Source organism: Eriocheir sinensis, chromosome 8 (genome assembly GCF_024679095.1).
Source record: "Eriocheir sinensis breed Jianghai 21 chromosome 8, ASM2467909v1, whole genome shotgun sequence".
NCBI classification, from domain to species: domain Eukaryota; kingdom Metazoa; phylum Arthropoda; class Malacostraca; order Decapoda; family Varunidae; genus Eriocheir; species Eriocheir sinensis.
Window position 1 is genome coordinate 2,375,874 of NC_066516.1, and position 27,250 is coordinate 2,403,123.

Here is a 27,250-nt window from a genome sequence, read left to right on the forward strand (position 1 = left end):
AGCACCGTAACTAACTCCTCCCCCGCCCCAACGAGGCTCCGTCCGACTGCCACGCCGTCAGCCAGCCGCAGGTTTTCCGTGGGCTCCACCATGCCTTCCGCTCCACGCATCGCTCTGGACAGACGACACCGGACCCTGGCCTCCGTCCTAGGGGCAAGGTGCAGACGCTCAGCCGCGACTACCTCTGCACAGCCAACCTCCGGAAGCAAAGGCACGTCTTGACCGCGTACCCTCACCAGCTTCCGTCCGAGGTCGACACAAGCCTTGCTCTGCGTCAGGTAGTCGAGGCCCAGCAAACACGGCTCGTCCAGATCGGCGACGTACACCGGCAGCCGCTCCACAGCGCTGCCTACGCCGATACGAACCTCCACTGGGCCCTTGAGCTGCACACAGTGCCCCGTGACGCCGCACAGCCTCTGTGGCGCGTCCGGGAGTCGCGTGGCGGCCAGCATATCAGGCCGCACCAAGGTCTTCTCAGCCCCGGTGTCCACTGTCAGGCGGCATGGCTTCCCGTCCACTGAGCCCTCCACCTGCATCGCACTGGTTATCCGGCGGCAGCTTACGCAAGTCGGGGCCCGGGGACTGACGGCTGGGATTCGGCCCCCTTCTCCAGCCTGTCCGGGTTTCCCGCCTGCACTACCTCCTTTGGCTTGGGGCAGGCGCTCGAACGGTGGCCAGACTTGCCACAGTCCTTGCAGCAAGGCTGAAAGGCGTCGGAACTCAGTCGGTCAAGGGAACGCGTCCTTCGCTCCCTCGGACAACGACTGCGCATGTGCCCCTTCTTGCCACAGCCCCAACACGAGCCGAGAAAACCGTCCGGGCTCGCCTTCCTCGACGTCGCCTTCTTCTCCACCTTCGCCTTCCGGCCCCGGAGGTCACGGCGGGGCTGGGGGGCCGCCCCTAGGCCGCTGGTCGTCTTCAGGAAGGCCTCGAATTCCAAGGCCCTCGCCAGCGCCACCTGCAGGTCCCCAGGGTGCGCCTGCTTAACGTAAATCTGCAGCTGCTGGTCGTGCAGAGCGTCAACAAAGAAATCGCGGGCCAGCACCACGATCATCTCTTCCGGGGCAGCAGGATACGACCTTCTGACCAGCGCTTCCACGTCCTGCGCCAGCTGCGACAGTGTCTCGCCGCGTTCCCGAGTCCGCTTCTTCAGGCGAGCTCGGTACACCTCGGCCTGAAGGTGGTGCCCGAAACGTCGCCGCAGGGCCTCCGCCATGCTCCCGTAAGAGGCACGTTGGGCCGGCGGCAGGTGCCCCAGCACTTCCACAGCCGGGCCCCGAAGCGCTGTTGCCAACTGCAGCGCCTTCTCAGCCTCGTCCCAGCCCTGGGCAGCAGCTAGCATCTCAAACTGGGCAACATAGGCCTCCCAGGCCACCTTCCCATCATACTCCGCCGGCTTGCGCCTCCCCGAACGGCGGGAAGCCGAGGGGCTGGATGGGGGAGAAAACGGAGCCCGTGGGCTGTGAGCCGGCCGGCATGGAGAGGGCGGCGGTGAAGGCGGCAGAGAGGCGGGGTGAGTGGGTCCGACTCTGGCGCCAGTTGGACCCAAGGGGGCAGCTCCGATGGCTCCCCAACCTCCTGCGGCAGCTGCTGGCTCTGACACAACGCTGCGAGGCCCCAGGGGTTCTTGCCAGGGGCCCCACGAGGACCCCAGCAAGTCCGTCACCCTGGTGCTTGCCGCCAGCACGCGTGACGCTTCTTGTTCCTCCCCGCGTGACGTTGCCAACTCTCGCCGCTGCCTCTCCGCCTCCACCTCCTCCCTCAGGCCCTGGACCTCGCCTTTCAGAGTCTGCACCTCTCCCAGCAGTTCACTCTTAACGCTGTCGCAGGCCTTGTCAGTGTACTGCTGGGTTTCCGCCTTCAGGGACGAGAGACTGCTCTGGAGGACCTCGGCAAGATGGCGTGCCCTCTCGTCTGCCCTCTGTTCTGCCCTCTCTGTTCTCTGATCCAATTCCTGCCTCAGACTGGCCAACATGGCAGCGAACAAGTCCATCTGGCCCGGCTTCACCTCACCCACGTCAGCCTCGGCCTTGCCCGTCTCCTCACCCTCACGGCGATCACTGGGGGACGCCATGACACTCGGCGCGCTTCACTGTTCACTTATCCCACTCCTGACACCAAGTGTTACGCCACCCCCCCTACCACACACCATCCACGGGCAGGCAGGCGGCGTGATCCCCACCAGAACAGCCACACGGGCACCAGTCACTCACAGCGGCCCACACAGAACACCGAGGGGAGCAGGAACGGGGCAGGGCACAAAGGATACACGTTGAACACTAAGTTCTAGTTTAATGACAGGTTCCTCACACAGTACAGCAACTTTCAAGGGCACAGAACAGTTAGTTAATCAGGCACAGTACAGGGGCACGGCAGACACGCACACCGGATGCACACAGCTCGCGAGCGGAGCAGCTCAACACTCTCTCAAGCCCAGACACGCGTCTTCTCCACTACCCCTCAGCGCCTCTCGCTCGCCACTCTCCACTCTGCCGACTCAGCACTTCCTGCCCGGCGGCCGGAGGCCCCGGGCTCCCCTCTGTCTCTCTTGTCCCAACAAGTAGAGTTGCACCATGCTGAGCTAACATTGCATCATGCTACAATTTCCTCACATTACACATACAATCATTCACATACAGCACATTCGTAACAGTATATATGTAAATATTTATTTTCTTTTATTAGCCTCTTCCATTTAGCGTAACCCGTTTCTGGGTCGTGATCTGTAGCAAGGTCCAAAGAAGAGACAGGTCAACGCACGCGCAGGTCTTGGGGTAGAAGGGGGGGATTATTGACGTCACAGGGTTCGTAGGCTGGAGGTCTGAGGTGACGAGCTGGGTCAGTTGGGTGGCTGCTGGGCAAAAGTTCACATCTCGCCAGCACCTCGCGCTCTCTCTCGTCCCTCCCTTCCTTCCCTCTCTCCTTTCCTTCCTTTCTTCCCTCCCTCCCTTCCCACCTCTCTCTCTCTCTCTCTCTCTCTCTCTCTCTCACTTTCCTACCCTGACTGGTTGTTGTTTCTGAAAATGCAATTATTTTTAACAATATTAGTGGATTCATGGTAACATGCAAACCTTCACATGAAAGAGAGAGAGAGAGAGAGAGAGAGAGAGAGAGAGAGAGAGAGAGAGAGAGAGAGAGAGAGAGAGAGAGAGAGAGAGAGAGAGAGAGAGAGAGGAAGACCTGACCTGACTTAGAAATAAGCTGTTAATACTCAAGTCATTACTGTAATTTTTTTCCTGCTTGCTGGTATTTTTATCTGCATGAATTTTTCTTCTAAATCAATTTATTTAACATATAAATTGAAGTATCTATAATAAATATTTATATTGTTTTCAAATGTTGAAGATATAAGACATGAGAGAGAGAGAGAGAGAGAGAGAGAGAGAGAGAGAGAGAGAGAGAGAGAGAGAGAGAGAGAGAGAGAGAGAGAGAGAGAGAGAGAGAGAGAGAGAGAGAGAGAGGATAATGATAATTGTCACAGTTACGCACTGCACAACTAGGCATTGTGGCAAATTTCGGCGCGACCCAGAGAGAGAGGTGCTGGCGAGATGTGAACTCTTGCCCAGCAGCCACCCAACTGACCCAGCTCGTCACCTCAGACCTCCGGCCTACGAACCCTGTGACGTCAATGCGCGGGTCATGACAATTATTGAGCAGCTCGTGCGTTGACCTGTCTTCTTTGGACCTTGATCTGTAGAGTCCCTCATAGAGTCCCGACAACCTAAGATTTGGACGCCATTATTAGCCCTGTGTTTTCGCCGCGCTTTTCAAACACTAGCACACACACTCGCGGCGAAAACAGCTAGGGCCAATAATATGGCGTCCAAATCTTAGGCTGTCGGGACTCTATCTATCAAGGGACTCTACAGATCATGACCCAGAAACGGGTTACGCTAAATGGAAGAGGCTATATATCTCATTTCTGCTTGATTTCGCAGGGATTTCATGCAAGAACGATTTTGGAAAAAAAAAAAAGCTTCGTACGTGGGCCCTGTGACCCCATATCTGCTAGCTGGCAACTCTGATTATACCTCATTACTATATCTGCAATAATAAATGAATGCAATGTATATCATTCGCACAGTCTGTGATCATTCGCAAGCCCTGTACGTGAGCTGATCGAGTGCCACGAGAGGGCAACAGCGTACTACCAGAATTGTCGTACTCTGCAGAACAGTATTTTCAGGTTACTGACCCATAACTATTGCAAAGAAACATTAATAATTAACAATTTTCACAATAAGTATAGCCTAAATGGATAGCGTTATTTTTGTGGGAACGACAGCTTTTGATCTGAAACCGATATTCTGGGAATCAGCTCGCAGTTGCAAAATAGCTCACAGAGAGTGGTTCTACTTTTTACTTTTTCTTGACTTCACTCACCGCTATCGTTTATTTGTCCTGCTGCGGCTGCAATACACGGTGCAATTATCAGAGCAACACTTTTAATCAGTTGAAGGCTTTATAGCAAACGAATATGGGAACTTTAGAAAAAAAAAAAAACTATACCCCCCCCCCCCACGTCAACATTCACTCATTTCCTGCCTGTTTGGTCAGTTAGCATGTGTTGTTGTCTTGCCAGCAATATAATTTAATTCAAAACATAACAACTGGATAAATTAAAACAAAACCAGGCATATATAGGCCTAGGTGTATATTCTCCAGTGCGCATGCGTAGTGGACAGCAGAGCGACTTATTTCTGCGAGGAGATATATTTCTGGTAATGCGCACCCGGACCAACGATGCCAGATTGTCTTACTCAGCCTCTTATATTTACCGACTTCCGACCCAAAAACTGTCTCGTGGACCCCAATAAGGAGATTCACTTATAATTATCGTTAAATTAGTTAATTCCTGATGTTTCTTGGCAATAGTTAGCGTCAAAAACCGGTAATTACTATTCTCAGTACGATAATCTGGCAACGGTGATCCGGACCCCCACCAAGAAGAAGAAGAAGAGTGACCATCACCGGCTGATCCACCACCACCGCCACCACCAGGTAACCTCCCCGAAAACCCAGGCTTATGGCTCTTTAACTATGCATACACGCGTTGCAAGGTGTGGTGCACAGCTTGGAACGCGTAGATTATGTCATGGGAAGCGCATTGACTCCAGGATGTGGGTGTCGGTAGTCTATAGGGTCGGTATTCTCACAGACGCTTCCATCTCTTGCAGCACATATTTCCAAAGGCCGAAAAGGTGATTAATCGGGTTTCACGGGTATTTTTTTCGTGTTCGTGGTACAGAAGAAGCGTCACACTATTACCAGGGTTATTAAACTACACCTGGAAATGCCCAAAACGCCTCCGAAAGCCTTCTCAAAAATGTGCACTTGAGGGCTGAAAGGTTTGAGAATCCGGGCATCGATCAGCTGGTTAAAGACTCGCCAATAACCAATGATTATGGCTTTTAAACTATACCTATACGCACACCATAGCTTGGAACGCGTAGATTATGTTGTGGGGAGCGCTTTGATTCAAGGACGTGGGGTTTGGTGCAGCGGGCATGGATCAGCTGGTTTGAGTCAATAATAGCTTTTGAGACAATAATAGCTGATAGTTTTAGGGACCATATTGACAGATATAATGTAATTCACGACTCAGCATGGGTTTATTAAAGGGGTTAAGATTCGTTTTAGGTCCGTGCCAGTATCTCATTACCTACCTTATGAAACACCAGTATCTCTTCATATATCTTTTCTACAAACCTTCAACAGTCATGGAAACGCTTTGAAAATCCAATTCAAGGACTTTTTTTTTACTCTTGAAAATATGGGATAATGTTTTTACGCGTCGCCTCCTCTGCTGGCATAGCGACGCTGCAAGCCGGTGTTAGAAATACCTCGGCTGAAATAAGTCACATATACATGAGGGGTCCAGAAGGGGTCGTGGGGCGCAGCCCCCCCCGTTAGTAGGTCGTAAAGTTCGGTTGGAGTAGTTTAAATATACTCCCCGACCCTAAGCCCTCTGTGAGCAATTTTGCAGCTGCGGCGGCTGCAGCGTCGCCGCGGCCAGCAGAGGAGGTGACGCGCTTAATTAAACATTATCCCCTATTTTCAAGAGGAAAAAAAAAGCCCTTGAATTGGATTTTCAAAGCGTTTCCATGACTGTTGAAGGTTTGTAGTAAAGATATATGAAGAGATACTGATGTTTCATAAAGTAGATTATGAGATACTGGCACGGACCTAATACGAATCTTTACCATTAAAGGAAAGTCATGCACAATGATGAGAGCTATGATGTAGTTTATCTTGATTTTAGTAAGGCCTTCGATATAGTATCTCACCAGAGACTTAAATAAGTCAGGGCTCATGGAATAAGAGGGAAGGTATTTAATTGGATTAAGGCGTGGAGTAGCGACTGGAAACAGGGTTACCATTAACGGTAAAAAATCCGAATGGGGTAATGTTACCAGTGGGGTTCCTCAAGGTTCAGTTTTAGGCCCGCTTTTATTCATTATCTACATCAATGGGATAACTAATGACATAGGTAAATTTGCAGATGACACCAAAATAGGATGCACTATTAGGACAGGGGAGGATGCTAGAGCACTGCAGGAGGATCTCAACAAACTGTCAGCTTGGTCAGAGAAATGGCAGATGAATTTTAACACCACCAAGTGTAGCGTACTTCACAGAGTTATAGACTAGAGAGTTCAACTCCAATCTCTCGCCACGGTGAGAGATGAAGCCACTGCTCCTGCCTGTAACTCTGTGGTCGGCCGCCATAGGGTGACAGATTGGCGACCTTTCCATGATTCCACATGTTTACACTTAACCACTATTAGCTAGCCACCATTATGATATTTTGGAAAACTGACCCGATGATCGTGTTGATGAGACATTGCTACATATCATGATTGCTAAGTTATTGCACTTAGGTATACGGTCAATTTACGGTTTCACCCAACCAACGATTTTCGGACATGGTTCATGTTTTTCTGGTGATAGATGTAGTGAATTGCACGATTTTGTCTACTTTTTGAGTTATGCCTTTTTTCAAGTTATGCCTATCCCCTGCCCTAATTGATCTTGGGGACCTGTGGGAACACGGGGTTTTTGGGTGGAGGAGCATGAAATCGACTAATATGCATTTCAAATGAGGTTGAGAAATCAACAGAATCACATAAGAACACCAATGAAAAGGCATAGCCTGCATTTGTTTTGGTGGGAGCGGCAGAGACGGCCATTGTGAGGTAAGCAGTGTTGCCAACGATCTGCTATGGGTGAGCAGTGTTGCCAACAATTTGCTACATTTAGCAAAGATAGCTGCGGCCACTGGAAGGTGAGCAGTACTGCCAACGAAGTGCTTCATAGCACAAGGGGGAGTTTTTCTGAGAAAATCGTTATTGAAATACCCTGGCCGAAGATTTCTAACTTTCCTAGATGGGATAGGCATAACTTGATAAGGGGTATAAAATGAAAAGTAGACAAGCGACGGAAAGTGGTACAAAATCGTTCAATTCACTACTTGTATCACCAGAAAAAGATAAAGAACATGAGAAAATCGTTGCTTTCGCCAAGTTCGGGAAATGAAAACCACAACGGCATTACCTTACTGGCCATATCTTGATGTTTTTTGTGGCGCTGCTGCTGCCTCTCCTTCCTATAAATACAAGGAAGTTTACAGTCTGGGCACCGTACTTCTAAAGGAAGGACACCATGACTTCTTCGTCGTCCAGATAAAATTGATTAATAAACTCCCCTTAGTTGTCCGTACAACCAGCACACGCCTTGGCCATCTTTAAACTGACTGGCAAACACTAACTTACTGCTCGAATGGACCACAGTTTCGAAACACCAAACACGGCATTTCTTTACAACTGCTGCTTCGCCCCACTCCGTCCCACGCTGGGTATTCCAATGGCCTAAACCGAATGTTGAATATATTTAAACTACCCCAACCCAACTTTACATAACCTAACCTCTAACTGAGGGGGGGGGGGGGGCAAGCTCCCCTCGACCCCCCTCTTAACCAAGGGGGGCTCTTGGGGGACCCGTGAGAATTCGGGGGGTTCTGGTGGGGGAGCATATTTAAATTATTCCAACCAAACTATGACCTAGCTAACTGAGAGGGGCTTCGCCCCCCTCGCCCCCCCTCCTAACCAAGGGGGGCTTGGCCCCTCCTGGACCCCCCCTCCCCAAACATAATGATCTAGGGGGATCCGTGAGAATTTGGGGGGTTCTGTGTGGAAGCATATTCAAATTATTCCAACCGAACTTTACGACCTAGCTAACCGAAGCCCCCCTCGACCCCCCCCCCCTCCCCAAACATAACGATCTTGGGGGACCTGTGAGAATTCGGGGGGTTCTGATGTGGAAGCATATTTAAATTATTCCAACTGAACTTTATGACCTAGCTGAGGTCGCCCCCCTCGCCTTACCTTTACTAGACGAAATATATATTGCAGCCGCCTTTTTAAAGGAGCAGTGATTAGCGTTATTTTTTAAATGATTGTTTCCCTTTTTTTTTTTTGCCATTGAGCAGTTTCCTTTGCTGTAAAAAAAAGAAATGGCAATGCTGCTCACCTCCCTGTGGCTGCAGGTATTTTTGCTAAATGTAGCGGATCGTTGGCAATACTGCTCACTTTATATGCTCGCTCCCACAGCGGATCGTTGGCAACACTTTTTTTTTTTTTTTTTTTTTTACAACAAGGCCACACCTAAAGTAAAAAAAGGAAGATCAAATACAGGAAGGAGAGGTGTCTGATACCCTCCTCTTCTCTTGAAAAGAGTTATAGTAGGAGGAGGAAACAGATGTGAATGATTGTTGTTCCAGAGTCAAGCTTGAGGGGAAAAAAAGTGTGAAGATGGGTTGACTCTTGCATAAGGGGTTTTTGGACAGTATAGGGATGAGCATAGTGAGAAGTGCAGTTAGCAAGTTCAGAAGAGCAGTCAGCATGGAAATATCGAGAAGATAGAAAGAGAGGCAACATGAATTTAAGAGGTAGAAGACTATCAGTATGAGGAGGAGAGCTGATGAGACGAAGAGCCTTAGCCTCCACTCTGTCCAGAAGAGCTGTGTGAGTGGAGCCCCCCCACACATGAGATGCATACTCCATAATGCTTACTTCAAAATGGCCGCCTCCGCCGCTCCCTTCAAAACAAATGCAGGCTATGCCTTTTCACTGGTGTTCTAATGTGATTCTGTTGATTTCTCGACCTCATTTGAAATGCATATTAGTTGATTTCATGCTCCCCCACCCAAAAACCCCGTGTTCCCACAGGTCCCCAAGATCGATTAGGGCAGGGGATAGGCATAACTTGAAAAGAGGCATAACTCGAAAAGTAGACAATTGCGACGGAAATGAGGTACAAAATTTTGCAATTCACTACATCTATCACCAGAAAAACATGAACCACGTCAGAAAATCGTTGGTTGGGTGAAACGGTAAATTGTCCTGGTATACCTACAATAAAATAATGAGAAAAAATTATGGTAGTGTATAAACATTTTTGTTCACCTTTTTTGCTTCAACTCCTTGTCATTCATGAACTTTTTATTGCATTAGATTTTCGTTTACAGTTTCAAATTCAGCACATTTTTCCGATTCAGATGGTATATGACATGTACCAATGTAACAATAATCAGTGGGTAGAAAATGGACAAAAAAATAACAAGTCTATCTGATAGAGGATCGCCGAGGAGCTGGTAACTTGATAATAGCAGTAGCAGACATAACTCTGTGATGTTAAATTTCTCTTTGTCTCGCCATCCATCACCCTAAGATGGCCGCCAGTTGCTTCAAAATCCAGGCTCTGAGAACCCTCTATGTATATAACTCTGTGAGTGTACTTAGTGTAGGAACACGCAACCCATTACACGGGTATAGTTTAGACTCCACAGCGATAGGCAGATCAGAGTGTGAAAGGGATTTGGGAGTGTTAGTGAACTCTGACCTAAAACTAAGGAAGCAATGTATTAGTGCGAGGAATAGGGCCAACAGGGTATTAGGCTTTATTAACAGGACGGTAACCAACAGGAGTACAGAGGTCATCCTCAGACTATTTAGCGTTAGTTAGGCCACACTTAGATTATGCTGTCCAGTTTTGGTGCCCACACTACAGAATGGACATCAACTTGCTAGAATCAGTTCAGAGGAGGATGACCAAGATGATTCAGGGGCTGAGAAACTTCCCATATCAAGATGGGTTAAAACATCTAAACTTACATTCACTAGAAAGACGAAGAGTGCGGGGAGATCTGATAGAAGTATTCAAATGGGTCAAGGGTTACAACAAAGGCGATATAAGTAAAGTACTGAGAATTAGCCAGTAGGATAGAAACGCAGTAATGGATTTAAATTAGAAAAGTATAGATTTATGAGAGATATAGGCAAGCATTGGTTTAGTAAGAGGGTGGTGGGGGAATGCAATAGACTCAGCAATCACATAATTAATTCAGGGACGATAGCTTGTTTTAAGAGTAGACTGGATAGCTACATGGACGAGGATGACAGGTGGCAGTGAGGTGTGAGTGCAGTAAGGAGACAGGGTACTGGAGCGTACACCCGTACCGAAGGTAAACGAGGATCAAGCCTCTACCTGTAACCCCTGAAACTACACCTCACCCATCGTGAGTAGTTGGGGGGATTCTGGAGCTGCCCTGTGTAGGCCACCCGGCCTCTTGCAGTTTCCCTATGTTCTTATGTTATAGATTTACCAATAACCAATGATTATGACTGACTGACAAAGTCCCGTACAAAAGACTGACATTAAAATTGAAATACTACGGTATTTCAGGACCTATTCTTCACTGGACCACTGCATTTCTTACTAACAGGACTCAACGCGTTCTTATTGACGGGTCTTCATCTGACACTGTCCCTGTTTCTTCAGGTGTCCCACAAGGCACCATTCTAGGCCACCTTCTTTTCCTCCTGTACATTAACGATCTTCCACTCTCAACACTTAACTCTTCCACTAGATTACACAGTGCAAACAGTCAACGTACTCGTAACACACACATCCATAATTACCAAACTCTATTAACCCGGATACCAGAGGGTTTAATATATATATATATATATATATATATATATATATATATATATATATATATATATATATATATATATATATATATATATATATATATATATATATATATATATATATATATATATATATATATATATATATATATATATTCACACACACATATACATTCATATACAGTAAACCCTTGATATAACAGACTAATTAGGGGGGTAACGTGGTCTGTTAATGCCAAAAGTCCGTTATAAGAGGCAAAAATAAATAAAAAATGTAAAATAATACCAACGAGCCTAATAAATGTAGGTATATATTTTTTTATTGTGTATGTTGTGTGCACATTGTCTGTATAGCTGCATAGCACACTTAGCGATGGACTGCGAGGCATTAAAGGCTGCCAGGTTGGTGATGGGGCCCTGCAATGGGGCCGTATTGTGACGGGAATGGGCAAAATTTTACAAGTGCGTCAATCCCGTACTGGTAGACGAAACATTCTTTTTTGTAGTTTTCGGTGTTATGAAATAATCTGATAACTGTTTCTGTCACAAATCATTAACCCTTAAAGTACGGGTGGCGATATATTTCTCTGGAAGCTGTGCACGGGGAAAATTTAGACATTTAAAAGAGGTGGAAATGGTGTCTTTCTTCTTTGGAGGAATTGTATATTCATCTAGTATATATGGAGGTGTAATAAAACTTCTCTCCTAATAATAATAAAATAGTTATGACAGCCGAAAATATTGCACATTTTCTCGTGGCCGTGACCCATCGAGTGGAAGCACCCCACTCTCTCTCTCTCTCTCTCTCTCTCTCTCTCTCTCTCTCTCTCTCTCTCTCTCTCTCTCTCTACCTACCTACCTACTTGCCCCTCCCTCCTCTGTCAATGTCACTACCATAGCAGCCATCAGAGTCACTGTCACTTTGATTTGCCCGCACTCAACTTCCGCCTGGAGCAGAGGAACTGCTTGACGTGTCACGAGACATGCCAGATGTATTCTGCACAAGAGTGGAAAATGATCTGTGACCTTCGGTAGGGCGCGCGCTGAGACGAATGAGAGTGTGTATGGATGCCAGATGCCTCCACCATTCTTCTGAGTCAAGAACTGGCGGTATATTTGAAATGTATGGAGCGTAGAGTGTGATGATTATATATATGATCCCCGTATGGGTGGGGCGTGTAGTAGCGCACTTATATATACGATCGTCGTAATGTAAGGGTTAAATGATTGACTTTTCAATGCCTATTGTACACCTGCCATAGCCCGCAGCTGCAGCCGCAAAATAACTCTCGGAGAAAGATGTTCAACTTGCTTACTGATACTGTGTTTCACTCACTGCTCACAAAAATCACAAGTGGACAAACTAGAACACAACCAGGCAACTTAATGTTTTTCTGCCGTGTATTTCCTCAGTGTGCATGTATGGTGGACAGCAGAGCGACTTATTTCTGCGAGGATATATTTCTCGCAACACCGGCCCACACCGACCACGCACGCCACCGCAAATGTCCCGTCCCGCACTGTGTATTTACGCACCCCACACCGAGTGTCTAATAATTTTACTAACGAAACATAACTTACCCTAACCTACATAACTGGGGGCTTAGCCCCCATCTACCTCCTAAAGCTTTATCAGTACAGGCCGACACTCACAAACACCTGGCTATTTTCGATATACATTTGTGACCTCTGGATTGATGCATATGACTTTTTTTTGTGGTATAAATACATTCTTCTTTTGAATGGAAAGCACGAGAAGGAAAATATTTCATCATGTGGACTGAATAAGACTACGGTAAGCGAAGGATGGGGCAGCAGATAAAGGGAGGAGGGCGAGGTGGCTACTTTACACTATAGTAGTTACTGGAAGCAAGTGGTTCAAAAACTATTCTTGGTCAGTTCCCATGGATTTCTGACCGTCTAACCCTGTCCATTATATCCGAAATCTGTTATAAGCGGGTCCGTTATATTGAGGGTTTACTGTATACATGTAACAGGGCCTTTGGTTTCCTTAGATATTTGTGATTACAAGTATGCATTTATTTACCAGCTAATATGGTCTTAATTGCAGTTATCAGTAGTATGTTAAAGGTAAGGTGAGGTGGGTACATAAGCTACAGCTGCGCGTGGCTGTGGTATTCATCTCCAATCCGTTGGCCCTTTGACCCTGTGGTAGATAGGAGCCAATTATACATTGGGACACAGGCCAATGTGAAATCCAGGATTGTCAGTTTACCTTCCCCGGGTTTCTCCAGGTACCCATTTATTGACCAGCCTGAGAGGGAGTATGAACAGCTGAGTGAGCTGCATGCCACCTGCCCGGGCCGGGATTTGAACCCAGGCCCGTGGAGTTGTAGCCAAGTACTCTAACCACTACTCTATGGAGGCACTTAATATTATATTAGCAGCAAATATTTTCATGACTACTAAACCATGTTATAATGTTTGCACTTATTTTACTTCAGGATGATTGTGACCAGGGTTATCCCAGAAGTTCGATCCTTGCAGACAGCTCTTCGTCGCAATTATGGAGTATCAGCTGTCATGATGAAAAAGGTCGCAGATCCCATCCAGCAGCTTTTTGTTGATAAGATCCAAGAATATAGCAAGAAGAGCAAGTATGTAGAAGTCTTACTAACTTGTTTTATTACATAATATTTCATATGCAAGAGGCAGAAAGTATTCTGAGGGTAACTGTCAGATAGATGTGAAACATGTCATTCTATAAGGAAAGGCACACAGTAAGGAAAGCAGCAGAAACAATCTTACCAAGTATGTGAAGTTTATATGGTAGACAGGTGCATAACCACATTTCTCAATGTTTGTTATTGGTAAGTGAGACTCGCATTAAAGATACAGTTGAAATATATGCAATGAGCATATTTGCACAGAGATTGATAGGCAACAAGTGAGCTTAACCGTTAGTTGCCAATGATTGCTTTTGGCCCTAGAATTCACCTTTTTTTGGTACACAAAAGCTAGACAAGGAAAAAAAATAGAAAGACTGAAAGATGGAAATAAGATAATCAAAGATCCTAAACACATGACTGAGCTGCTAAACAAGAGGTTCCAGCAAGTTTTTACAAAAGAATCGCAATTTGATGTACCACAAGATGACAAGATAAATGTTCATATGGATGAAGTCATAGTAACTAAAGAGGAGATATATAAAATAATGGAGGAGCTGGAAGAGAGAAAAAGCAATAGGACCGGATGGAGTCTCAGGTTTTATACTTAAAGAATGCAGAAATCAACTGGTTGGACTGGTATATGATATACAGTGCTCAATATCAACTGGTAAATTATCAAAGGAATGGCGGAGGGCCGAGGTGGTCCCTCTACATAAAAGCGGGAAAAAAAGAACCTCTGAACTACAGACCAGTATCTTTGACCAGTGTAGTTTGTAAAATATGCGAGAAAGTGATAAAGAAACAGTGGACGAAATTTCTAGAAGAACAATATAATTACAGAAAAACAGTATGGCTTTAGAAAAGGGCACTCATGTATAACAAACTTACTGAGCTTTTACTCAAGAGTGACAGACACAACACAGGAGAGGAACGGATGGGTAGATTGCGTGTACTAGGACCTGAAGAAGGCTTTTGACAAAGTTTCACACACAAGACTACTATGGAAGCTGGAAAATAAAGGAGGATTGAAAGGGAAAATGAAAAACTGGATGGAAATTTACTTAAGGGGAAGAGAGATGAGAACAATGGTAAAAGACATGAAATCAGAATGGAGAATTGTAGATAGTGGAGTGCCCCAAGGATTGGTACTGGCACCAATACTTTTCCTAGCATATATAAATGATATGCCAGAGAAAGTAAGCAGTTACATGAGCCTGTTTCCAGATGATGTGAAACTGCTGAGACATAAGAAACAGTAAAGACTGAAATTCTGTAAGAGGACCTGAATAAGATTTGGGACTGGAGTATGAAATGGGAGATGGAGTGGAGTTCAATGTGAAGAAATGTCATGTAATGGAAATGGGAAAGAGTGAAGGGAGAGTGACAATACAGGATAATCAACAGTCTGAGAGTCATGTTAATAGGATATTCGGTGATAAGTATAGAATGGTAAGAAATATAGGATTAGCATTCCACTACGTGGACAAGGATATGATGAAAAAGATGACCACTACGATAAGACCAAAATTGGAATATGCGGAAACTGTGTGGTCTCCCCATAAGAAGAAACACCAAAAAACTAGAAAGAATACAAAGGATGGCAATGAAAATGGTTCCAGAACTGGAGGGATTGTCATATGAAGAAAGGTTAAAGGAAATGGACCAACCTACACTGGAACAAAGAAGAGAAAGGGGAGACCTAATACAAATTTATAAATTATTGATTAAAATGGAAGAAGTAGACAATGAGGAGTTACTACTAAGAGAAGGAAGAAACACCAGAAACACACGATGACACAGTAAAAATTGAGGAAAGGAAGTTGCTTGAGATGACATAAAGAAATATAGCTTCCCACAAAGAAACATAGAGGTTTGGAACAGACTAAGTGAGGATGTAGCATCAGCAAAGAGAGAGTGTGTGTGTGTGTAAGCTAACCGAGTGGGAGCTAGGCTGTGGGTGTCATCTGCTACAACCTAAGGGGCCATGATGCATGGGAATATGTTCATGTGTACATGTGTGTGTGTGTGTTTAGGATGCTTACACATGCTTGTGTGTGTGTTTAAGATGCTTACACATGTTTGTGTGTGTGTGTGTGTGTGTGTTACACATGTGTGTAAGTGCATGTACATGTGTGTGTGTTTATAGTTGACGCATTCACTGCATGAGGACTATAGTCTGGCAAGTTCAACCATTCAGTACAGATCAGTGTTGCCAACTCCTCCGTAGCACTTACGGCAGAACTTGCCCATAAAAGTGGCCCCAAACCACCAATTCAGAGCGGTAAACATGGGAAAAACACTTGGAATCTGGCGACCACTCTGACCAACTTACGACTAGTCAGTCAGAACCAATCGAGGTCGTAAGTCGACAACCACCTGTACTTCTTGAAAGTATTCTTGAATACATTCATAATACTTTTCATTAAAAAATACCTTCTGAACATAACTGGGATAGCACTGTTCTAAAGTTATGCAACCGTAAAATGAGCTCATGGACCTGTACTATACACGAGGATTACACGTCTGCCCAGGAGTCTGGAGGTGTCAGAAACAGCGGCTGTTATTTCTGATTATAAATTCTGAAATATTTGTCAGATTATTCACAGAATATGAATACTTTCCCTTGTATTCGAATATGAAAGAGTGTACTTTGATTTCTATCAATAATTGTTTGCATACGAATATGAATACACCCAAATACAGTATTAGAATGTATTCAAATATGAATTTATGATTACTTAATTAATTGAGAGAGCAGAGATAAGATGATGCATCACAATAATTGGTTTTGAACAAGTTACTTTTTGTTATGCAAGTTGTCAACTGACTACAGCTTGTGGTGCACAAATTAAGTCAAATGAAAGCAAATACTCTATAAAGGCTGCACGAGTTGTTGGTGAGAGGAATGAAAAGGATGATCAATAACATAACATTATTAGTTTTTAGTATCAAACATCTAGAAGTCTCTGTAATTTACTTGGGTTTAACCAATTTGACTTGACTACTGCTTGGGAAGTTTTTTCTTAGTCTGTTTTTTCAATAAAAAATGATAAATAAATGCACCATTGCAGGACTGCTGGAGGGAAGTTGGTGGATGCCACACCTGCAGTAGATAAACAACTACAGCAAGAGCTGGACAAAGTTGCCCGGCAGTATGGAGGTGGAGCAGGTGTAGACATGACCAAGTTTCCCGATTTCAAATTTGAAGGTAAGATTCTCAGCTTTTCTGCAGTTTGAAATTCCCCCCTCCCCCCCTCATTTATACATATATATGGACTCACAGTTTGCTCCATGATTTATTCCCTTTGCCCTCTACCCTTGCTTGAAGCTTGGCATTGGAGTAGTAGGTTCCTACGCCTTGCAGGAGGAAGACCAGGCTGGGGCATGGGGCCCACTTGACGGGCAGAATAGTTCTTGGACAGCGAGAGATCGTGTATTGAGTTTCAGTTCTGTGTTAGCCATTTCAAGTCATTATTATTATTCTGTTGTGATTATTGAAGTAACTTTTGTTATGTAGGAGTGAGAGTGAGGGGACAGGTTTCTATGAAGAGATATGAGTGGTTGAGTATTACAGTACAGTAGCGAGGCCAGCCACATGAACAGAGAGAGACAGTCTCTCAGCACATGCCATCGAGAGGAGATGTGTTTCACATTCTCTCATGTCCCACTTCCTTTTTTTAAGCCCTTGTGGCATTTCTAATAATTTGATTGTTGTACTTATTGTTTTGAAAGGAAGTTAAGTGAGGCTGGTAGTTCAGTCTATTCATTATACTTGTTTAGTTTTGAGGTTTGTAGGGGTTGATGGCTGGCGTCTGTGAGTTCCACGGAAATGTAGAGCCATGACAGAGATGGATGTGATGGACATGAATGGAAAAGTCATAACTTAAGTCAACTTTGTGAGGAACAGTTTCCCTTTTCCTACACACACACACACACACACACACACACACAAGACAAGTGGGAAGAGTTTCTAAAGCTATTTGAATTCTAAAGTGGAGCACATCTTGTCTCACACTCCCTTCACTGAAATCTCCATCTTGGGAGATTTCAATGTTCACCATCAGCTTTGGCTTTCATCCTCTTCCACTGACCAGCCTGGTGAACAAGCCTACAACTTTGCTTTCCTCAACGACCTAGAGCAGTTGGTTCAGCACCCTGTACATATTCCCGACCGTCTTGGAGACAGGCCCAACATTCTAGACCTCTTCCTTACCTCTAATCCTTCTGCTTACTCTGTCAAACTGTTCTCTCCGTTGGGCTCCTCCGATCATAACCTTATTTCTGTTTCCTGTCCTATCGCTCCTGTACATCCTCTGGACCCACCGAAGAGGCGATGCTTCTGGCATTTTACTTCAGCTCGGTGGGACAACCTGAGGATGTACTTTTCTGACTTCCTGTGGAATGATTACTGCTTCCAGGAGAGAGACCCCTCTGTGTGTGCCCAGTGCATCTCAGAGGTGATTGTCTCTGGAATGGAGGCATACATTCCATGTTCTTTCTATACTCCTCATGCTAAAAAGCCTTGGTTTAATCATGCTTGTTCTCGTGCTATTAATGATAGAGAGGCAGCTCACAAAAGGTACCAGAGCCTTCAAACTCCCGCTTACTATGACCTTTACATTTCAGCCCGGAATCGTGCCAAATCTATTCTCCAACTTACCAAAACTTCTTTTATCAATAGAAAATGTCAACACCTTGCTTCTTCTAATTCTTCCTGTGACTTGTCACTTCTGGCATCTAGCCAAAAATATCTCCTCCAATTTCACTTCTTCCTCTTTCCCTCCTCTCCTTAACCTTACTGATAGTCTTCTACCTCTTAAATTCCGTCGCGATGTTGCCTCTCTTTCGATCTTCTATTGATATTTCCACACTGACTGCTCTTCTGAACTTGCTAACTGCATGCCTCCCCCCTCCCGCGGCCCCGCTGCACATGACTTTCTACTCATGCTCATCCCTATACTGTCCAAACCCCTTATGCAAGAGTTAACCAGCATCTTCACTCTTTCATCCCTCACTCTGGTAAACTCTGGAACAATCTTCCTTCATCTGTATTTCCTCCCTCCTGCCTACGACTTAAACTCTTTCAAGAGAAGGGTGTCAGGACACCTCTCCTCCCAAAATTGACCTCTCTTTCAGCCATCTCTTATGATTCTTTTTTAGGAGCAGAGAGTAGCGGGCTTTTTTTGTTTTTTATTATTGTTTCCTTTTTTTTGTGCCCTTGAGCTGCCTCCTTTGTTGTAAAAAAGAAAAAAAAAATACAAGGAAGCCGAGAATAGATATGTCCCAAAGGTAACCAAAAAGGATGTTGGTAAAAAGGAATGGTTTATCAAAAGATGCGAGGCAGCTAGAAAGAGAAAGGAGGAAGCTTGGAAGGGATGGAGGAGACGAAGAAGAATCAACTCGTGGAACGATTTCAAACAAGCAAGTAACGAACATACAAAAATTAAAATAGAAGAAAAACGGAAATATGAAAAAGATATAATAGACAAGTGCAAAGATCAACCTAAACTATTCTATAGACATTTTAATGGCAAATTAAAGAATAAATAAAACAATTGATAAACTGAAAATGGATGGAACTACATATGAGGACCCAGCAGAGATGGCAGAAGTGATGAACAATAGCTTTCATAGAGTTTTCACCAAAGAAGACGAATTCGTACAACCACTGGGGCAGGAAAGAGGAAGGGTTATGCAGGAGATACAGTTAATGGTGCAGGAGGTCAAGGAAAGCTTAAACAAGCTGGATGTGAGAAAGGCGACAGGGCCGGATAGAGTATCTGGGTGGATCTTGAAAGAATGTAGTGAGCAACTTGCAGAGAAACTGCACTCCATAATGAGTGCCTCCCTGAGTGAAGAAAGGGTACCACAGGATTGGAAGAGAGCAAGCTTAGTAGCAATTTTTAAGGGAAGCAAGAGAGAGGACCCATTAAATTACAGACCGGTATCACTCACTAGTGTGGTTGCGAAGATATGCGAGAAGCTGATTAAAAACAGGTGGTTGGATTTTTTGAAAGTTGAGAAAATTATCTTGGATTGTCAGTTTGGATTCAGGAGATCTTGTGTCACCAGCTTGTTATGTTACTACTCAAGGGTGACAGATTTATTACAAGAGAGAGAAGGCTGGGGAGATGGAGTGTACCTGGATTTGAAAAAGGCATTTGACAAAGTACTGCACAGAAGACTAATTTGGAAAATTTAAAATAGGGGTGGAGTGGGTGATGGACTGATTAAGTGGATGGAGGACTTCCTAACTAACAGGGAAATGAGGACAGTAATTAGGGATAGGGTTCCCAACTGGTGCCCTGTGATGAATGGGGTCCCACAAGGTTCAGTGCTGGCGCCAATAACGTTTGCTGTTTATATAAATGATATGGTGGATGGAGTGACCAGCTATGTGAGTTTGTTTGCAGATGATGCAAAGCTATTGAGATGCGTGAATGATATGAAGGACTGTGAGGCATTGCAGAAGGACTTGGATAAAATATGGGAGTGGAGTGGTACATGGCAGATGGAGCTCAACCTTGGGAAATGTAAAAAAAATAGAATTTGGAAGGAGCAGTAGAAGATGTGAATACGTTTATAAGATGGGAAGTGAGATATATGCAGAGGAATGGAAGAAAAAGATTTGGGAGTGACTATCTCAGAGAACATGTCACCGGACAAACACATCAACAGGATAATGGGACAAACTATGAATTTCCTGAGGAACATAAGGACGGCATTTGTGTATTTGGACAAGATGATGAAGAAAATAATAGTTACAATGATAAGGCCAAGGTTGGAGTATGCAGCAGTGGTCTGGTCTCCTCATGAAAAGAACATAAATAAGCTGGAAAGAGTGCAGAAAGTGGCAACTAAGATGGTACCGGAACTTAGTGATCGGACGTATGAGGAGAGACTCGATAGCATGGGGCTCACAACCCTGGAGAGAAGAAGAGAGAGAGGAGACGTGATAGCGGTGTACAGGGTGGCGAGCGGGATGGAGAATCTGGACAGAGAGGACCTGTGTGTGTGGAACAAGAGAACATAGAAAGAAGTTGAGGGCAACCACATGCTGGCGAGATGTGAAAAAGTTTTGCTTCCCAAACAGAAGCATTGAGCTATGGAATAGACTGGAGGAGGAGGTGGTTTGTGCAAGAAACATTCATGATTTTAAGGAAAAGTTAGATAAGAGAGGATATGGCGACGGGACAGCGAGAGCATAGCTCTTTTCCCGTATGTCACAACTAGGTAAATAAATACACACACATGCACATCTTTACACATATTTACCTAGTTGTATTTACAAATAGGTAAATACACACACTAAAAAGCCATGGTTCAATCATACTTGTTCTAGTGCTATCATAGATTGAGAGGCAGCTCACCAAAGATACCCGAGACTTCACACTCCTGCTAATCACGATCTTTACATTTCTGCCCAGAATTGTGCCAAATCAAGTCTTAGACTTACCAAAAACTCTTTCATCCATAGTAAATGTCAACTCCTTGTGTATGTATGTATGTGTATTTACAGTTCTTTTGTTTTATGGGCAATCATATATACCTACGTATGTAGACTATATGTATATGTACAGTTGTGGGACACAAGTGTTGATACAGTTTCCAAAATGTTTCGGACGCCCCTAGCGAAAGACGGCAACTATCCAGCAGAGCTGCATTCGAGTTATATAAGACGTATGTGTGTCTGTGTGTGAATGTGTGCGAGGATCAAGAGTGTGTGTGGGGGTGAGAGAGATACTACTTAAGGATTTTTCTTACGAAATTGTGAGCATCAACTGCACGACGATTATGTTTCTTTCAAAAATCTGTTATGAATGCTCTTGTTTCCACTAGTGCACGCTCTGTAATAAGATTTTCTGCATTCCATAAGTTAAATACTTGCTTGGCTTTGGTCGTCAGTGTGCATTCTGGAGAGAGAGAGAGATTAATTTATTTTAAGAAAAAAAAAGTCACTGCAAAATAATAGCCTAGTTTTCTTAAATGCATAATAATAACTTAGTATTTGTAAATGCAAAGCAATAGCCTAGTTTCATAAATGCAAACAAATCGCTTAGTATTCATAAATGCAAAATAATAGCTTTGTATTTCAATTCAAATCATATAGCCTTTTCCATTTAGCGTAACCCGTTTCTGGGTCATGATCTGTAGAGTCCCTTGATAGATAGTCCCGACAGCCTAAGATTTGGACGCCATTATTGGCCCTGTCTTCGCCGCGAGACCGTGTGCTAGTGTTTGAAAAGCGCGGCGAAAACACAGGGCCAATAATGGCGTCCAAATCTTAGGTTGTCGGGACTCTATGAGGGACTCTACAGATCACGACCCAGAAACGGGTTATGCTAAATGGAAGATGCTAATAATAGCCTACTAGTTTCCTAAATGCGCTGGCTGGAATGGTCGATGACGTCATTGCATAACAGTCAAGCAAGAGTTAAATGGTGGTATCATTATATATTTTTAGACCATATCAGAATATTTGTGCGCTTTATCAATGTTTTCTTCGTATTTTCTTAACGAGGACGTTGCAGGAATGAATACAACATTTATTCAAATGCATAATAGCATTGTAAACAACTTTAGCTGTCCCTGACTAAATTTGAATGAAGTGTAGAGACATTTTCATCCACGAATTAAAAATTTGTTATCAGTGTGCATAACTGACAAATTCATATCTAATAAATTATGGAGAGTGTACATGTAGTGACATATCTGAACATTAGCCTCTTTCCATGCGGTGTATATATTTTAAAGTCGGGGCCGGTGAACGAAACTCAGTGGACAATGTGTCAACACTTGTGTCCCACAATTGTACGCGTGTTTGTGTGTGTTTGCCTATGAGTGGGCACTTGTGTGTGCGAGTGCATGCACACTGATGTATCTTATATCTTATAAACATTCCCTATATTTTGCCTCTAAGGTACAAAAAATGTCAATCAGTCGGGGCAGTGCCACTCATATAGCATCTTTCCCATAAGAACATGTATTCCTACTACACAAGCTCATGTGTCGCCGACATAGTCTTGTAATAGGGGTGCCTGCTGTATTTATATATATTGGTGGCCAGGCAAGATATTTTCTCAAGGCAATGAGGTTGAAAGCTGTAGTGCATTTTCATTTATTGATTTTCTCATATACAGCTTCTATTTACCGTATATATTTGCGGTGGTGTTCTGGGAGTTTTTTTAGGAGTTCTCCGTAGGACAGCGACGTTTTGGAACTGGCTTATTCTACCTTCAGGCTGAATCTGGTTTCTTTTCATGGGAGGCAGCTTAGATAGTATATAGTCAGATGGACCAGGCATGGGGGGGCAGAGTTAGTCAGCTAGGCTGGCCACTCATTGGCTGGGTCTTTTGTTAGACTTATGGCGTTTTGATGATAGATGGATCTGAAAGTCATTGACTTCTGTGTTTAGTAGGTTGTTTTGTGAGTATATAGATTGCCTCTAGGAAAATGAGGCAGCTGGGTCTTGCTCTCTGTTGATTATTTCAGTTTTCTTGTTTAATTCTTTTTGTGTAAAGCAGGAGTTATGTAGGATGGTGTAGTGGGTTTCTGTTGCTCTTTCCCAGGTGACAGGTCAGGCACCTCGAAAATCTGGTCTATGTCATTCCAATGTATAAGTGAGATCCACACTCCTCACTGTTGCTGGTGTTTGTAAATAACATGGTTCTCTTCAATGGGCATTTTGGTCGTGGGTGGTTGGTTTTGGAGGAGGAAGATCACTGTTCTTCTAGTCTTGTAAAAGATTATGAAGGTGATGTGTTTTCTGGGTCTGTAGGGCATACTTTTCTGTGCACAATGTCCTGTAATCAGCACTTGTGTGGCTTCTGTGGTACAAACTTAGTTCGCTGGTATGCTCACCTCAACATCAGTACACCTTTAATCAGCAAACAAAGGTTATACTATAGAAGCCACATGAGTACCAGTTACAAGACTGATGAAATCATTAAAGACATTGTGCACAGAAATGTATGCCTTACAGACCCAGAAAACACATTACCCTTATCATCTATTAACTAGTACTAGATTTTTTTTTCTTCTGCCTATAGCTCTGGTGGGCTTTCTTGGTAGGGCCTAATGATCGGCCCCACCCTGTTGTGGCACAGGCAAGTGTTTATAGTGGCGCCATCTTGCATTGGCTCATGCTGCCCCCCAGAGTTCATCTTTGATCCTATTATCTAGAGTCCGGGTTGATAGGTGGTCTTCAGGACAGCATGTGGGTAGTCTGAGGTCACTTGGCAGTGACTGAAAAATCCCAGCTTGTGGCACTGGGTGGGGCGCAAACCCGCGTCATCCTGGATGCGGCACTGTCATGCTATCCACTCAGCCACTGCATAGCGAACCTCTCTTTGCTGTTCCTGTGGTTTTATAAGGAATTTGAAGGTTATAAAATATTCGGGACAACTAAAAAGTAGTTTTTAAGGTAGAAACAAGATATGGGCACATTACTAAAACCAATCTTGACCATTTTTGGTGGTGACTTTAGTCTTGGCTGTGGGCCCAGAACAGATTGTCCACGGAGAAATTATTTAAAAGTATTCTAGAATGAACGAATGCTATTAGCAATAATATTCTAGAACCCATTGTATCCAGTACAGCATGCCTAAATTTTATATTAAAACTTATCTTCTATTCTTGGCCAATATTCTTTGAGATCAATTTACTACCCAATCTCAGTAGGAATGGATGATGGCTGTGGTAATTGTGATATCAAATGATATTATGTACTCATCCATAATTTTTAATTTCAGATCCAAAGGTGGAAGTCTAAGTTACCTGGGCAACACTTGTTCCTTGTAAAAAGTTTATTTGTACTGGAAAATGCCAACACATGTATATGTATTTAATAAAATAGACTAGACATAATTTGTTTTACTGTTCCAGTCATAATGTAACACGCCCACAACAACACCCTTCTCCCCACCTCCCAGAGTCAACTAACAGCATTGCCACTTTTTACAAGGAGTGGTGCCTAGTATTGTGTGAAAGGTGGGCCACTGTAAGGTGGGGTCCTGTCTTATCCCAAGAAAATAAATGTGTCATGTCAGGCATGTGGATAGTGTCAAATGTGTAAAGCACAGTGTTGAATGCTCTGCAGGAGTAGTTTGTTAAAGTGAGAGGCAACCTCTGTTAAAAGGAGAAATTTGTGAGTTGAAGGCAATAAATGAAAGTTCTGTATCTGAAATAAAGCACTTCAAGCTAGAAAACATGGAACTGAAAGAGGAAGAATGAGATAGGCAGAGGGAGGAATAGTGTATTAAAGAAATCAAGCATGAACATAAGGGTTGGAAGAAAATTCAGGATGAGTATAAAGTGGATGTGTGAGACTGAAAAGGAAGTGTTCTACACCAAACTTGACTGTATTAGACCAGTGCCCCCTTGGGACACACTCATTGTCTTTGGCAATTTCAAGACCACTACTACTGGCACTCACAGGGCTGGCTGTGAACTATATGTCCCCATGGTTCTAGTACCAGGAAAACCTACAGCTCCCGAATATTGCAAGATCCAGGAGGTTGACAATTGCAAGTTCTTGATACCAGAGACCAAAAGCTGTACTGCTGGAGGGATGGCTAAGGAGATTGACAACATCCTCATAAGTACTCATTGGAGGATCCTTCAAAACTGCAAGGACTTTCAATGCTGAATTCTTTGCAACTGATCATAGGCTTGTTTTTTGCAATACTCAATCTTCATGTTAGGTCAAGAAGAATCTCGATCTTGAGATACAACAATACTGTGTCCTATCTCAAGAGGTTGAAAGACCTGGCATGTGCTCAGGAGTATGCAGTGACAGTCTCAAATCAATTCAATGTGCTCAGCATCCATGAGGACCCAGTACTACTGTGGGATACCTTCAAACGCAAGACTCTCCGAGCTGCAAAAGAATGCACTGGAGAATGCCCGAGATCTAGGAGTGGATTTGGCTTGGTGGAGACGTAGGAGAATATTCAGGAGAGTTGTGCTGCTAGGCTAGCTGGGTATCTGGACCAATATAAGGCTCTGTTGCACAGGCGCGAGATTCTCGAAGGATACGTTGACGTAAGCCTACGTTGTAACTTACGTGGCCCTTACGATGATGTAGCATTGGTAATTCACAAAGGACATCACAGCCCTGCAGGCCACATCTGATTGGTGGAAGACTCGGGGAGCTGAAATGTGACGTCATCAGAGTCGCCAGCGAATCACAGTCGCTTCTTGAGCTGAGCCAGCCTCACGCTCCGCCACAGCAATGAGTCATCCTCCCTCTCAACCCCAACGCTGCCAGATTGTCGTACTCAGCCTCCTATGTTTGCCAATTTCCGACCCAAAAACCGCCTCCTCGACCCCAATAAATGCCTTCATATATAGTTACCGTTAAAATGGTTAATTATATTGGTGTTTATGGCAATAGCTATGGCTCAGAAACCGGTAAATACAAGGTTCTTGAGTACGATAATCTGACACCGAGTCAACCCACTGACTGCCTCAACGAGTTTCTACATAGCCTACTCATTAAATAACAGACTACCCAGCGCCCCCTCAGAGCAGATCAAAGTAAACTACACCCATGAAAACATACAATGTAATGCAAATAAGAGGCCTTTTTGCAGAAATAGGGAGGCAACGGGATATATATTCATATGTGCAATAAAATATTTGGAGTGACACACGGCCAACTCCCCCTGTAATACTCAAGTTTGATGCTTCACACATCACTGAATGACTAATCTAACATTTTTCATCTGTCACCGTTCTCTCACTTTGTCTAGGCTTCTCGGATCACAATCATATCCCCACAGGAAGCAGTGGCAGCACCGTATAATTTACCATTCAAACGATTACCATATATGAAGGCAGTTATTTGGGTCAGAAATCGGCAAACATGAGAGGCAGAGTACGACAATCTGGTAACGCTGAGTGGCAGCTGCCTGGCGATGTTAAACAAATACCTCTGCTGTTGATTGCTCACTTTAATAGATAGAATTACTTTTTAACACGTTCCTGCTATTTTCACGTTGGGAAACATTAATTGAAACGCATTTCATGCAAATCAGGGAGACACTGTAAGGCTTACGACAGCATCCGACCCTCACGTAACTTACGTATCATAACTTAGTAACTTACGATGACGTAGCGCTTCAAGAATTGCAGTGAAGGTGCTACGTGGACGTAAGTGTGGCTTACGATCACGTAAGGGGTTCGAGAATCTCACCCCAGGACTAAAGTTCTAAGGAGAGATAGGAGAGGTATGTCAGGGTTCTCGCTGAGGAAGTTAAGGACCATTAAAATGAGAATGACCTTCAACTTGCTTACAAAGCCCTGAAGAAGCTCTGCTCTGATCCTCCCTCTTAGGTGAGTGCTACCCAAAATGCAGATGACTGTTTAGTGTTAGACACAGATGCGCAGAGGGCGCATTGGGTCGAGTACTTTGAGCAGTTGTGCTGAACCCTCCAAGTGGGCAGCTTCCAGTTGCTGGGTTGTAAGTAGATGCTGATCCATCCAATGATGAAAGCCCAACTGTGGCAAAGTTGAGGGGTGGAAAGGCACCAGGTATCTGAAACATGACTGCAGAGCTGCTCAAACCTGGAGGTGAGGCCATGATCTGTGGGTTACATGTGGTCTTGACTGCCAAATGACATTCTG

The 27,250-nt window shown here is 44.2% G+C and overlaps 2 protein-coding genes across 3 annotated transcripts; one reads left to right on the forward strand and one right to left on the reverse strand.

Moving 5' to 3' along the window:
- Positions 1–409: 409 nt before the first annotated feature.
- Positions 410–2,660, reverse strand: LOC126995371 (uncharacterized). The gene has a single exon (XM_050854874.1). The coding sequence runs from the start codon at positions 2,072–2,074 to the stop codon at positions 560–562; it is 1,515 nt and encodes a 504-aa protein (XP_050710831.1). The 5' UTR covers positions 2,075–2,660; the 3' UTR covers positions 410–559.
- A 2,184-nt stretch (positions 2,661–4,844) lies between these two features.
- On the forward strand, positions 4,845–24,490 carry LOC126995372 (ATP synthase-coupling factor 6, mitochondrial-like). 2 transcript variants are annotated; one of them, XM_050854877.1, is made up of 4 exons: positions 4,845–5,001; positions 13,460–13,612; positions 16,696–16,832; positions 24,376–24,490. In XM_050854877.1, the coding sequence occupies exons 2-4, from the start codon at positions 13,461–13,463 to the stop codon at positions 24,393–24,395; spliced, it is 309 nt and encodes a 102-aa protein (XP_050710834.1). In that variant the 5' UTR covers positions 4,845–5,001; position 13,460; the 3' UTR covers positions 24,396–24,490. The 2 variants fall into 2 exon arrangements, with proteins under 2 accessions (XP_050710834.1, XP_050710832.1); XM_050854875.1 differs by lacking the exon at positions 4,845–5,001 and adding an exon at positions 5,104–5,201.
- The last annotated feature ends 2,760 nt before the right edge of the window (positions 24,491–27,250 follow it).